The 15,947-nt window shown below is 36.3% G+C and overlaps 1 protein-coding gene across 17 annotated transcripts in view; it reads right to left on the reverse strand.

Annotated features, from left to right (window-relative positions):
- Positions 1-15,947, reverse strand: part of Emsy (EMSY transcriptional repressor, BRCA2 interacting) — a 75,277-nt gene that overhangs the window by 26,922 nt on the left and 32,408 nt on the right. For 16 of the 17 annotated variants that reach the window (XM_076938453.1, XM_034501949.2, XM_076938444.1 and 13 more), the window contains 3 exons: positions 12,578-12,727; positions 10,515-10,685; positions 3,723-3,859 (listed from right to left, as the gene is read on the reverse strand). In XM_076938453.1, coding sequence (XP_076794568.1) covers positions 3,723-3,859; positions 10,515-10,685; positions 12,578-12,727 — 458 coding nt within the window. The remainder of the gene's footprint in view (positions 1-3,722; positions 3,860-10,514; positions 10,686-12,577; positions 12,728-15,947) is intronic. The other variant, XM_076938456.1, reaches the window with a different exon arrangement.

Raw genomic sequence — 15,947 nt, forward strand, 5'->3', positions numbered from 1 at the left:
CATACCTAAACCTCACAAAGACCTAACAAAGAAAGAGAACTTCAGACCAATCTCCCTTATAGAATATAGATTCAAAAATACTCAATAAAATTCTTGAAAACCAAATCCAGGAACACATCAAAACAATCATCCATCATGATCAAGTAGGCTTTATCCCAGGAATGCAGGGATGGTTCAATATTCAGAAATCAATCAATGTAATCCACTATATAAACAAACTCAAAGAAAAAAAACCACATGATCATCTCACTAGATGCTGAGAAAGGATTTGACAAAACTCAACATCCCTTCATGTTAAAAGTCTTAGAAAGATCAGGAATTCAAGGCCATATCTAAACATAATAAAAGCAATATACAGCAAACCAGTAGCCAACATCAAACTAAATGGAGAAAAACTTGAAGCAATCCCACTAAGATCAGGGACTAGACAAGGCTGCCCACTCTCACCCTACCTATTCAATATAGTACTGAAAGTCCTAGCCAGAGCAATTAGACAACAAAAGAAAGTCAAAGGGATACAAATAGGAAAGGAAGAAGTCAAAATTTCACTATTTGCAGATGATATGATAGTATACTTAAGTAACCCTAAAACTTCCACCAGAGAACTCCTAAACCTGATCAGCAACTTCAGCCAAGTGGCTGGATATAAAATCAACTCAAACAAATCAGTAGCCTTCCTCTACTCAAAGGATAAACAGGCTCAGAAAGAAATTAGGGAAATGACAACCATCACAATAGTCACAAATAATATAAAATACCTTGATGTGAATCTAACTAAGCAAGTGAAGGATCGGTATGACAAGAACTTCAAGTCTCTGAAGAAAGAAATCGAAGATCTCAGAAGATGGAAAGATTGCCCATGCTCATGAATTGGCAAGATATAGTAAAAATAGCTATCTTGCCAAAAGCAGTCTACAGATTCAATGCAATCCCCATCAAAATTCTGACTCAATTCTTCATAGAGATAGAAAGAGCAATTTGCAAATTCATTTGGAATAACAAAAAACCCAGGATAGCGAGAACTATTCTCAACAATAAAAGAACTTCTGGGGGAATCTCCATCTCTGACCTCAAACTGTACTACAGAGCAATAGTGATAAAAACAGCATGGTATTGGTACAGAGACAGGCAAGAAGATCAATGGAATAGAATTGAAGATTCAGAAATGAACCCACACACCTATGGTCACTTGATCTTTGACAAAGGAGCTAAAACCGGTCAGTGGTAAAAGAACAGCATTTTCAACAAATGGTGCTGGTTCAACTGGAGGTCAGCATGTAGAAGAATGCAAGTCGATCCATTCTTATCTCCTTGTACAAAGCACAAGTCCAAGTGGATGTCAAGGACCTTCATATAAACCAGATACACTGAAACTAATAGAAGAGCAGGTGGGGAAGACTCTTGAATACCTAGGCAAAGGGGAAAAGTTCCTGAACAGAAGAACACCAATGGCTTATGCTCTAAGATCAAGAATTGACAAATGGTACCTCACAAAATTGCAAAGCTTCTGTAAGGCAAAGGCCACTGTCAATAGGACAAAACGAGCAACCAACAGATCGGAAAAAGATCTTTACCAATCCTACATCCAATACACGGCTAATGTCCAATATATACAAAGAACTCAAGAAATTGGACTCCAGACAACCAAATAACCTATTAAAAAATGGAGTACAGAGCTAAACAAAGAATTTTCAACTGAGGAATATCGAATGGCCGAGAAGCACCTCAAGAAATGTTCAACATCTTTAGTCATCAGTGAAATGCAAATTAAAAAAACCATGAGATTTCCACCTCACACCAGTCAGAATGGCTAAGATCAAAAACTCAGTAGATGCTGGTGACGATGTGGAGAAAGAGGAACACTCCTCCATTGTTGGTGGGATTGCAAGATGGTGCAACCACTCTGGAAATCAGTCTGGCAGGTCCTCAGAAAATTGGACATAGTATTACCTGAGGACCCAGCTATACCACTCCTGGGCATATACCCAGAAGATGCTCCAACATATAACAAGAACATATGCTCCAATATGTTCATAGCAGCCTTATTTATAACAGCCAAAGTTAGAAAGAACCCAGATGTCCTTCAACAGGAATGGATACAAAAACTGTGGTACATTTACACAATGGAGTATTACTGGGCTATTAAAAACAATGAATTGGAGAAATTCTTAGGTAAATGGATGGAACTAGAAATTATCACCCTGAGTGAGGTAACCCAATCACAAAAGAACACACATGGTATTTATTCACTGATAATTGGATATTAGTCCAGAAACTTGAAATAGCCAAGATTCAACTCATAAACCACATGAAGCTCACGAAGAAGGAAGACCAAGTGTGGATGCCTTGGTCCTACTTAGAAGGAGTAACAAAATACTCAAGGGAGCAAATATGAAAACAAAGTGTGGGACAGAAATTGAAGGAGGGGCTGTCTAGAGACCATTCCACCTATGGATCCATCCCATGTGCAGTCACCAAAGATAGATGCTGATGTGGATGACAGGAAGAGCATGCTAACAGGAGCCTGATATAGCTGTCTCCTTAGAGGTCTGCAAGAGTCTGACATATTCAGAGGCGGATGCTCACAGCTAACCGTTGAACTGATCAAGGGGTTCCCAATGGAGGAGTTAGAGAGAAGACTGAAGGAGCTGAAAGAGTTTATGGCCCCATGAGGAGAGCAACAATACCAACCAACCAGAGCTCCCAGAGTCTAAACCACCAGCCTGGGAGCACATAGGGAGAGACCCATGACTCCAGCTGTATATGTAGTGGAGGATGGCCTTGTCAGGCATGGGAGAGGAGATCCTTGGTCCCATGAAGGCTGGATACCCAGTGTGGGGGAATTTGAGGGTGGGGAGGTGGGAATTCGGGGGTAGGTGGGGGTACATTTTCATAGAAGCAGGAGGAGGGGGATGGGATAGGGGGTTCCTGGGGGTGGGAGAAATGGGGTAAGGGGATAGATAACATATCTGAAGTGTAAATAAAATATCCAGTAAAAAATTAAAATTAAAAAAAAATAAAAATAAAAGACTGTGATACATCTAGTAAAGTCAGGAAAGGTGAGGATGCTCCTGAGTCTCTGAGTACTTAAATACCAAGAACAATAGGAACCCAATGACTGAGAACTTCCCATGTGTTAGACATTGCTCTAAGGACTTTCAAAGCACCTATCATCACCCAATGTAGACATGAAGAAGTAAAATACTGCACTGGTTAAATAAGTCACCCAAGGTTAAACTACAAAGTGGGACACAAAGCCTAAATGTGTCTACCTCTAACCTCTTAACAATTGCCATCATAACCTAAAATGGAAAAATAAAAAACAAACAACAAACCTTAAGTAATAAATCCCTATCTATGAATTTTATTTTAAACTCAAATATTTCTCCTCGTCCAGCCTAAATCAAATGCTAATCTACTGACCAGAAGCAGGAATAAAATTCCTCCAAGTCTTCCTGCAGCTAAGCCAACACAATTCTCCATTCGAAGGAAACTAAACACTTGAAACATGGTAACATGCCACCTTGCCATGAGCAGCTATAAGCAACATGCTTTCAGATTACTATGTAAAATGGAATCAATTGTTGATAAAGGTTATTCTATCACAGACAGAATCAAGCCATTCCATTCACTATAGGGTTCTGATGTCCGCAGGGAAATGTTTGTATACATGTCCTTTAAAATGCTTAGTGGATTACTGAGTGTGTTTAGGTCTTACTTACTCCAGCATTTAGCAATGTTGTGACAACGTTTTTGCCAGGGAGGCCTTGAATGGTCGTTCCTTTTCCTGTAGTCTTTTGTACAACAATCACGTTGGGCTTGGAAGTCATTGGGATTGTAGTGATTTTGGTAGTCGTTCCTTAGAGAAGGGGGAAGAAAAGGAGGCCTGAGTTAAGGACTGGTAATACTTGGTTGTTTCTGTTTATGATGTATACAAGTAAAACAAGTCTAAACAATGCCAACTTTAGGTGACATAAATATGGTCCCAAGGACAAAAATGAAGACTTGGAATAGTAGCTTCTAGATCATCCCAGAATGATAAATTTTAAGAACTGACTGGTTTTTTGTTGGTTGGTTGTTTTTTGTTTTTTTTTTTTTAACATTTTTGAGACAGGATCTCACTAAATAGCTCTACCTGGCCTGGAATTCACCATGTATGCCAGGCTGACCTAGAACCCAGATATCTGCCTGCCAGTCTCTGCCTCCTGAGTGCTAGGATTAAAGGCATGCACTACCACATCCAGCAAGAATTGAATCTTAAAGCAATCTTTGAGAATCTAAGGACACACCAAATTCCAAATCTAAAAATATCATTATCCATTTCCCCAGTGACAGTCTTCCCTGATTAGTTTAAAATTAAATAAAAATCTTAGTTTGATGACATGTGTTTCCCTGAAGTCTAATATTAAATTTATGTCCATCCTGATAGAAAAAACTCTTCAAAAAGGAACATTAAAGGCAAATATCAAAATTCACTAAACTGTAGAAAATAAATATATGAAAAGATATGAGTTACACATAGCCATGCGTAGTTGTGAGTGTATGTAATCCCAGCACTTGAGAGGTAAAGGCAGGAAGACTATGAGTTCTAGACTAGCTTGTGCTACAGAATGACACCCTATCTTTAAAAAAAAACAAAAGAAATTTTAAGATTTTTTTTCTTTTTTTTTTTTTTAAAGGAGCAAAGTGAACACAGATTTGTAGACCAAGGAACTATCAACTTATGCTTCTGAATGAGTAGAACTCTAGACTAGATTCCAAAAATGAAACAAACTTACTTACAAGGTAAAATTATTTTCAGCCATTAAGATCTACTTTCTTATATTAAATGAGATAATTCAGCTTCAGAAAAACAAGCATCTCGTGCTATTATCTATCCTTCATACCTGGATCTTAACATTTAATGTCCGTATGCATGAAAACGAAGGGCTGTAAGAGCAGGACAGATGTAAGAAAGGAAGGGGGAAGAGCAAAAGGTCACGTGGGACATAACTGGAAAGGGGGCTACTGGGAGTAGAAGGGGAAAGGGAGAGACAGGATGGGAAACAAGTAAAGAAAACACAAAAATAATTTTTGTTTGAAAAATGGCCTAATAAAGCCTAATTTATTGTATGCTAGTCAAAAGATCTACTTTCTAAATGTATATATCCACTGACAGAAACAAGTTGTGGCCTTTCCCCTACAACCTGCATCTCTCCCATCTATCCAATCTACTTACTATCAAATTCATGCTCCATATTCTAATCATCCAAGTTAGAAGTCCTGGTACAAACCTTGGTTCCTGCCAACAGAATATGACCTTTTCATATCCCTGACTGCTCAGTGTTTAGCACAGAGGGTGGCAATTCTTTTGTAACTGTTTATGTCAGTGCTCTCAGTTCCTCAGTAATGTGTCGGTGCGAGTGCAGTCAACACCACTCTACTGTTTCCCTATTATCCCTCCATTTCAAGAGTATCTCACAGTTTTGATATTTCATACCAAAACCAACACCCTAAATGAAACCTTCTACACCAAGAATCTGAAACAGGCTAAACTGGTTTTAAAGGGTCTTCCTAAACCCCACTGTATCTACGTTCAACTTTCCCTCTTGAATGTACATTCAGGATGGCACAGCAGGGAAAGACACTTGCTCATCATGCCTGAGGACTCAATTCAATCCATAGGCCCCCACATGGTAGAAGGAGAGAACCAACTCCTACAAGTTGCCAACTCCTACAAGCTGTCTCTGACTTCAGCACCCGAACCTCCCACCCTCCTCCCAAAATATTAAAACCATCAAACAAACTTACTTATAAGGTAAAATTATTTTCAGCCATTAAGATCTTCTTTCTTATAGTGGCTTAAACTGGTTCAGGCCCTTAATCTACCAATTTACCATTAGTTCCTCCTGTTCACAGGAAACAGCATAAAACTGCAGGCAATCTATAAGGCTTCCCACTACCTACCCCACAAAGCCCAAACTCCTGAATGGAACTTTCAAAGTGCTGGCAGATTAAGATTAGTCAACATACACCTTTCTATCAGTGTGAAGATTTCATATTGAGCATATTAGGCCTGAATCTATTTTTTGCTCCTACAATTTTCTGTGCCTAAAAAAGCAGGCAGATCCTATTTTTCTACAGGCCTGTGCAGTCAATGATTAAGTACAGAATGAGCACTCAATAAAAATATGCCTAATATAGTCTCAAAAACAGTGCATACGGTGTATTATTTTCCACTGGAAAAATAGTAACATTCCTTATTAGAATTTGAGAATAACATATTATATAAAATAATCTTACATCAAAAATAAGAAGTCTAGCTCTAAGAATCATTCAGAAAAGGCCAGGAAGATGGCTCAGAGGTCACGGGCTTATTGCTCTTGCAGAGGACCTGAGGCTATTTCCCTGCACCCACATGGTAACTCATAACCATCCATAATTCCAGTTCTAAGGGATCTTCTGACCTCTGTAGGCACCAGACACATGTATGTATGTATGTATGCATAAATGTATGTATGTATGCATGTATGTATGTATATTCAGGCAAAACACTCATACACATAAAGAAAAATAAATCTGACAATATTTTAAAAGAATTAATAAGAAATTTGTTAAATTGGGGCAATCCTGTTATAAATCTTCACAATACAGTTAATATTTCCCAATGTCTCATCAGTCTAAGGTGCCACTCAGCAGGTGCATAAGAAAGCACCTGCCCCTGCCAACTAGCTTTACAACTGCTTTTTCCTTCAAGTACACTGTGAATAAGTGAGCTATGATAAACCATAAGAACCAAGATACTGATTATTTGCTTAAGCCATCTTTAACTCTTGATTAATTCTAATCCCTCATATATGATTATATAGGCCTTTTTAGATACTAGAAGGTTATCAAATATTTGATAATGAGAAAATAGTTCTATAAAAACTAACTTTAACACCAAAATATAAGGGTCATTTTTCTTAGATAAAACCTAACAACTGGTTTTATTTATATGTACTAAAATATCTATCCCTTCCACTATAAAGGACTGTCAATTTAGGAGACAGTCATATATCAAGTTTACTAGTTAACAAAAGGGAGAGCACATGGGGACATGGAGGTAAGGGGGGTCAATAATACAAAATAGAAGAAAAAGGACTAACAGGAAATAAGTAGAACATTATAGTAAAATAGAAAAAAATGCTTTTCTAGAACAATCAATACTAATTGCCTGAAATTCTAGTGTACCTGTTTCACCTAAGGAGAAATGTACGCACAGAAATATTGCATATTCAAAAGAAAAGGTCATGGCTAAGCTTTCACTGTAGTTGGTCTACATTTTGCATAATACAAGAAAACATGCAAAGCTGGTTAGCATCCATGTTTTCCTGTTTTTTCTTTTCTTTTGTTTTGTTTCCTTTAGCAGTTCTGGGAATGAAGCCCAGGGCCTTGCTCATACGTGGCGAGTGTTCTACCTCTGAGCTTCATCTGTAGTCCATTTAGCATTCTTTAAGGTACACACTGAATCATGAATGCATATATATCATAGCACCACACACAGAATCTGCATTCAGAGAACCTACCTACAAAGACCATGCTTTAAACAGGTAAAACCACAATGGGATCAAATAACAATCACATGTGGATCACAATGGGTTCGGATAATGATGATGCATCTCATAGATTTTTTTCTTTCTTTTTTAGGATGCTTATAAACTACAGAGGCAAAAGAACTACAAGTTCAAAGACAGCCCGGGCTATATAGCTGGTGTGAGGCCAGCCTAGAATACAGAGTGAGATCCTGTCTCAAACAGTAACAACAAACTATGAAAAAAAATTGAAATGGTTATACCAGGCTTGGTGGTATAAGCTTATACTGCTCTAGTGACCAAGGTAGGAGGATCACAAGTTCTAGGTCAACCTAAGCAACTCAGCAAGAACCTGCTTCAAAATAATACATTAAATGGTGTGGATAAAGTTTGAACATTGTGGTATGTTGACTTAACAAATTCAATGGCTTAGGTCCTACTAAACACAGATTCGTAAATCACTCTATCTTGCTTTCTATGTAAGGTATTATGCTATTTTGTTCAAAGGATGATTCAATAAATAAGTGAAAAAGTATACAAACAACAGCTCCTTGCTTAGACACTGGAAAGATTAAAGGAGTTACAATCAAGTTTTGTCCCAGATCCCCAAAATGCCTTTAGGGTTAAGACAATGAATTCATCTCTGAAGGGACCAAACTTCTGCATAAAATGAGTATATTTCTACAATTGACTCTCAACAACATTCACAAAAAATATATAAATCTGAAAGTTATCTGATATATATATATGCGCATATAAATAACATAGTTTCTATCAGTTTCTTCTAAAAACATAAAAATTCAACTTTTCTAGAAATATAGAAAATTTAACCTGCCTTCTAAGGTGTTATACAAAGGATGCAAGAGCATTACAAATAATCTGTATGTTCACCACAGTATTATTTATAATAGCCAAACAAGAAAAATCTGACAGTCAAAACCTCCATACCTATCATAACAATCTAAATCATCCAACAGTAAGAATATGATAAAATTACTGTACAAAAGAGAATGTTACATAACCATGGGATGATGGTCAAAATGCACTTACCGATATGGAAAAATATATTAGTTATTATAAAAAATTAAAATTTATAATATACATGTAAACATTTACACAATACATTATAGATCCTTAATTTTGCTTGCACTTTTTTAAAGTGCCCACAATGAGAGGATTGTTTTTTTTTTTTGTTTTGTTTTGGGTTTTTTTTCTTTTGTTTTAAAGTCTTCTATTCTTACAGCCTTTACAGTCTTAGAAGATTTTAGCAAAAATACTTTTTTGTGCGGGAGAAATCAGAACCCACTGTCTGCTCATAGACAAAGGAAGAAAATTATTTAAATTTGCTACAAGCTGATGATGAATAAACTTTTTAAATTATTATACCATAACCTCAGTGTCATAGGCCAACAAAAACATAAAATAAAAATTTTTTTTTTTTTTTGTTTTTTTTTTGTTTTTTTTTTTAAAGTAAAGGTTGTGAAATGGGAGCTAGAAAGATGGTAGAGAAGCATGGAGCAGGAAGTAGCTCAAAGTATTTGCCACCAAGTTAAACTGTTTTAACTCTATGTCAATATATCCTACAGTGCTGGAACCACCCACTCATGTGAGATAGCAACTAACCATGAGCATTTTCATCTTTAATATAAAGATGAAGAGTGCGTGTGTGTGTGCATGTATGCACATTAATTGGTATCAAATCAAATCTCTGCTTCTAGGATGTGCATACTTACATTATCCTACTGCAGTACAGAGCAGCTACACCACGAATAAGGTCCCATAAAAGTCTTCCTGACATCTAGACACACCTCCAAGCTATATAGTACTATGAACTCAGATACATGTAAGAAATCTGTTCAAGGTCATAAAAAAAGCTACCTTCTAATGAAGGTCAACTTTCTGAAATATGTTTGAACAAGAGCTTTGTACTATTTAAAGATACTATCAAATAATAAATTAGATTTTAACAGTGTTATTTAAATATCCACTTAAAAGCTATGGCACAATGATCCCTTTCCTCCTCAGGCTGGCAAACACTGGGTTTTCTCACTTATATGTAAGAGTGGAGCCAAAATTAACAGCTTTGAATACAGAGCTTTATGCCAACACCATGCTCTGCCTTGCTTTTTTCCATTCTCTGAGTTATCAGCGACATCAAATTACTGCCAGGAACTTTATCCTTTCACTTTAAAAATGTTAGAGCAACTCACCTGGGACAGACAAAACATAATTGGTCTACAAAAATAGTAGGCAGCTAAAATCCACAAAGCTTGCTTAATCAGATCATTTACATAATTTTAATTAAAAATAATGATCAGTGAAAACAAATGCCTCATTAACATTCCACTTTAGAATTTATAACCCAAATACTGTAAAGATTAACGAGGCAATAAAAACCAGGTACTGTTCCAACATACTAATAAATATGCAGTTTTACTATCTCAGTAAAATATTTTTAAAAAGCAAACAGCATAAATGGTGAAAGGCAAACAAAGATATTCAAATATCTTATGTTTAATAAACTAAAGTGACATTAGCAACTGAAGATCTGAATTATTTTCCTGAAATATATTCAGATGCAAGTTCAATCCCATTATCCTCTGCAGCTTTATCTGACCTCTGAATCCACAGCTCTAAAGCTGATACAACACCTCAAGTCAAAAAGTTGACAATGTGAGACTCTTTATTAAATAAAAAATCACTAAGAAACATAAAACTATAATCTTTGCATTGTGACTTAAAGCTAAATGTTCTTTCAACTTTAGACTTATCAAAAGCTTTATATATGAATATTTAATATTAAAACTAAAAACTGTATTTAATCACTTCATATAAGAACTGAAATCAGTGTCACATTTTGAAGCAAAAAAGCTGATATCAATAGAGTCCTGCTGTAGAGAAACATGGCTTTTCTTCTAATCAAATAGCTCTGTGCTTTTAACATACTCTAGATATACCTACCAGAAACAATATTACTGCTAATTATCTTGCCTCCCAAGGTAGCTAATGATTTGGGTACTACAGTTATGATGCTACCACTGGTAGTTTTCACATAGGTTGCAGCTCCAGGGGTTGTAGCTACACGACCTAAGGATGGGCTCACCGTTGGCCGAGTATAGGTTGCCTGAGTACCTATAGGAAGAAAGTAGTAAAAAGAAAAAATTGTCAGTACTTACAAAAAAAAAAAAATGATAATCATACAATTTCACTATAGTTTAACATCACCTATATCACTTGAAAATGAAACTGCAAGGTGCCAAGGCATTCATTTACAATTTTATAACCAGTTTTCAATGTCAATGCCAATGCCAAGTCAATTCAAATTGAATTTACATATAAAACTTTGTGATGTGTTGCAGCATCAAATTATCAGCCCACGGAAAGGGAGAGCCCGCCCCTGCTCCCACTAACTTTCTTCCACTAATTTTATGCCAAAGCTCTCTTACAAACATTAAGGCCCCTGTCTGATGCTGTCCCAGAGCCAAAACCAAGGTTACCATTCAGCAAATAAGGCATTTGCCTAAAATGTTATAACATTTCTTCTCTGTACCCTGCTATTCCCTAAAGAGATTTCCATCTTTTAAGGATCAGTCCATTGTTTTACTAGTGATATAACTGAAACTGCCAAGAATTATCAGGAACAGTTTTTAGCCTAAAATTATCTCTATTTGCATATTTCTTCAACTTTAACTAACCCGATAGAAAATCTATTTCTATGTCTCTCTCAAAGGATTTTATACCCTTTCCCACTATTTCAACAACTTTTCTCTTTCCCAAAGAAAGATTAAAAATTAATCAGATGAGTCTTTTACAGTTTCTTATAAACCCAAAACCTCAGAAAGACTATTCTATCCCTAAAGGAAGGAATAGCCTCAGGGAAATGAAGAGAAAACATGAAAATGATGAAGATGGCATTTGCTTAAATTGAGATTCAGAGACTGTGTGACAGACATTTCTAAAATACCCACCTCAGAAAAAGATGCTTTTAGGAAGTTACTTACTTTAAAAACTTATAACCAACACAACCATGAGAAGAACATTAAAAAGAGTTAGACTAATCACAGCATACATTTGAACCAGGAAAAAAAAGTCCTTGGCAAAGTAAACATGCTACAGGGGTATAAAGTTTGAATACGTTGAATTATAACTATTTAAAAGAAACACTTGCTACACTATAAACTCAGAAACATAAGCCAGTATTGCTATGAGTCTGGCTTTTACGTAGGGGATTTGAACTCACGTCCTTACACTAACTTAACAAGAGTTTTTCCCCACTGAGCCTTAGCTCCTGACTTCAAATCATTTAATACTTATAAAATCCACAATCAGTGGTAATTTAAAATGTTCTACATTGTTACCACCTCAAGCTCAGGCTAATTGCTCTTCTATCTGGGAACAATAACAGGCTTCTATCAGTCTAGGCAACCCTTACTACACTGTAATGTAACATGAGCTGAACTCTTAACCTCATAAGTAATACCCCTGTGCGTTAGGCATGTTTTCAGCTACTCAACAAACTCTGACCAAGCACATACATTTGGTGGCTAAACAGATTTGTTCTCTTAATCCCATAAAGTTTATTGTCTAATATGAATAAAACAACAAATAACTAGGTAAGTAGAAACTGGAGAGGATTATGAAAAACTATATCAAAAAAGAGCTAACTTCAGGGTCAGGACAGAGCAGAAGGAATCAAGAACAATCTTTTGAAAACTGTTCGGTAGAGTGCTTGCCTCGCATGCACTAGGCCCTTGGTTTGACCTCCCAGCACCTTATAAACCTGTGTGGTGGAGCACACCTGTAATCCCAGCTCTCAGGAGGTAGGGGCAGGAGGATCAAGAATGAATTCAAGGTCATCCTCAGCTACATAGAGTTCTAGGCCACAGACCCTGTCTCTAAACAAAATTTTTAAAAGGACTTCTTTGTAGAACTGTTTCCATCACTATATGTGCAACATGACACCCACACTAGTGTGGGAAGCTACTGATGGCATGAATGAATGGACTGATGCTTGTGGAACTTACCGGTAGGAGTGGTTACCAGTTTAGTTGTCATAATTGCACCATTACTGCTAACCACCATAATTGGGGAATTGCTACTGGTGGGTAGAGTTGCAGTCACTGGTTTGGGTAAGATTTTACTTGGTTGAACCTGCTGTGTGATGATTTTAACACCTTTGAAAGAAAAAAGATAAATCTCAGTACAAATAGTTTTTAAGAAATGTCACTTAGCCCAATAGGGCAACAGTCACACACATTTACTGAGTCTTAACCTAGAAATGCCTTTTTAATACTGATGAAACTCTAAGTTTTCATTATTCAAATTCCTCCTTTCTAAATTGTACCAATTTAAGAATGCAGCTATATTTCATTAACAGATTTCTTAAAGAAAACTAAATCTAAACTTTTATCTATGGTGGTGTGCATACGAGCTTTCAAACCAGTTAGGAAAAGCAAGTAATCTGTTCCATATAAGTACTTGAAAAGAAAGGACGTAAGACGTCAAAAGCAGTCACACAGTCCTTCCAGATTCTCAGCAACACAGACTTTTCATGACTCTGTGAGCTGACATACACTGTGAAAATTTAATAGGCCAAGAACAGTTTTTATTTGATTTTTTTAAATGGCTGTCTCATTTTTCATCGTTTTGTATTGAGATAGGGTCTCATTATGTAGCCAAGGCTGGCCTGGAACTACAGATTCTACTGCCTCTGCCTCCCGAGCGCTGGGATTACAGATGTGTGCCACCATGCCCAGCTTAAAAAAACCTTTCTAGTTTTTGTCTGTTGTTGGTATAGTTGAACCCAGGGATTCATTCATGCTAGGCAAGTGCTCTACCACTAAGCTATATCCCGAAGTCCTTAAGTAGCTTTCTGTATCAAAGTATTTTAATGACTCACTTTATCAAATACAGAATGCCAAAAGGCCACATGACTATTGCACCTATATAAAACATTCATGTGAAGAGAACACCAAGGCAATACACAAGAAATACAGTAAAAATTGTTAAGGAAGTTATGTTAGGACTTTAAAAACTATTTTATTACAATGTTGTAATGTTTATATTGACCTTGCAAATATCTTAAATTAACTATACTTTTTAAACAGTGGTAACTAAAGCAGAAAAATTTAGCGCCATTTCCCCACTCTAATCTTTAAAGAAAATACATAAGAGAAAACATTTTCATAGAGAAAATTAAGACTCATATTTTTCGATGTGGCATGATGGTTTACCTCAACTATCAATTTGACAGAATTTAGAATCACCATGGAAACAAACCTCTGGGCATGTCTGGAGGGATTTTCTAGATTAGGTTAAGAAGGGAAGGTCTACATGCTCCATGGGCTCTGATCCTGGACTGAATGAAAGGAAACAGGAATTGAGTAGAAGCATTGCCTACTCTGTTCCCTCACTGAAGACTCAACACAACCAGCTGCCTCAAGCTCCAGCCACTATTACTTCCCTACATGATGTTCTAACTTCAAGTTAAAGTAAGCCCTTCCTTTCCCAATGGTTTTCGTTACAGCAACAAGAAAGTAACTAATACAGGTGGTGATTTAAGCTGAGACATAAAGGAAAAAAATAGACACATCTACATATTTAGTAGCTCAAATAATTCTAAACTTCTATAAACTAAGAAAGAAATTAAAAGCATAGTATTTGGGCATAATTACTTAAATAACTTTTATGACTATTTTTTATCTACAAAATAAAAATTAATTAGTATATACCTCATAGGGCTATTAAGGATTAAATAAAAATTTAGAGTATCTAATACGTGTCAAGAATTCCATAAGTATTGCAGAAATAGTTCTGAATACAATAAACCATAAACAGTGAGGTTATACAAAGAAAAATCACTTCTAGTATTTTTTACTAATGAACCATATCCTGCATAATTCCCATGCAGAAAAAAGCTTCAAGAAATAACAATCACACACACACACACACACACAAAAAAAAAAAAAAAAAAAAAAAATGACAAGAGACAATTCTACTCAGTCCTAGGCAAATCAAGTGATAATCTAGATCAAATAAATAACATTAAGAGAAAACATTATTTCTCAAAACTGACCATGAAAAGGAGAGCAAATCAAATAAACAAACTTCAAAAAAACCCTCTCAGCAGGTGGCAGGCCCAGAGTGTTGTCCTGAAAAGGACCATCATCTCAATGTTCCTAAAACATCCTGGAGAGCCACAACTCACCGGTGTGATGGCATGAGGAAACCTCCAAAACCACACAGTGGAACTAATCAAAGTTTTATAAGCAAGCATCATTAAAAGGCTCTGGGCACTACAGGACGGCTCCACAGGTAAAGAAAGGCACTGACATCATGCCTGGTTACCTGAGTTCCATCCCAGGGACTCACATAGTGGGAAAAAAAAAAACAAAAAAAAACAAAAAAAACCCAACTCATTCCTGTAAGGTGCACTCTGACTTCCACATGCACACTACGGAACACACACATGCACAAGCATACTCTCACACAGTATACGCCCACATACACACATACATGTCCACACAAAATACAAATAAAATGCAATAAAAGAGAACCCTTTGGAAAGGGGTTTTATAGTAAATAGTGAACAAAGAAATATATACCCAACTGAACCTCTAAAAGCTAAAATCAAGTTCTGTGATATCTGAACCAAAACCATTTCTTTCCCTCCTTCAGTTCAGTAAAATGGTGATTCCACTCCAGACTGCTAGTCATGGAGTTGAAGGACTCTTCTGCACAGCATCTAGCCAGAGCACATTCTTTTCAGGAAAATGGGATTTCAGCTTATTCTCCTCACAGTTACTTAGTGCATCTGAAATACACAGAATCCACAGAACCCAACTAGAAAACAATACCAAAAGGACCAAAAAAAAAAAAAAAAAAAAAAAAAAAATCTCCAAACATAACATAATGGAAATAAAATAGCAGAATCCTAAATATATTGTCAACGAGGGAAGTCCCAGAACAAAAACTATAGGGAAAATGACAACATATCAAAGTATATATGATGCTGACAAAATAGTAGAACTACGGGATTATCAAAGCATAGTTGTAGGTGTAGCACTAAATGTTAAATGCATAGAAAAGAGAAAAGGTCTTTAATCAACATTCCAGTTCTCAAGAAGCTAGAAAAGTAAACAAAGAAAACAGAAAAAAAAAATGAGACTAAAACTGGAAAATGATCTGGGACTCTGAACTCAGTTCCTCAGATTACCTGCTGGGTTGAAATATACTTGTTTTATTTTGTAGTGTCTTTGTCTAGTTTGGTTATCAAGGTGCTTGTGGCCTCAAAGTGAGTTTGAAGTGTTCTGTTTTCTAGAAGAGATTAGGAATAGTTGGTATTAATTCCTTAAATATTTAGTTTACTTCTCTAATAAATCAGCTGGGCCTGGG

This window comes from Arvicanthis niloticus, chromosome 1 (genome assembly GCF_011762505.2).
Source record: "Arvicanthis niloticus isolate mArvNil1 chromosome 1, mArvNil1.pat.X, whole genome shotgun sequence".
NCBI classification, from domain to species: Eukaryota; Metazoa; Chordata; class Mammalia; order Rodentia; family Muridae; genus Arvicanthis; species Arvicanthis niloticus.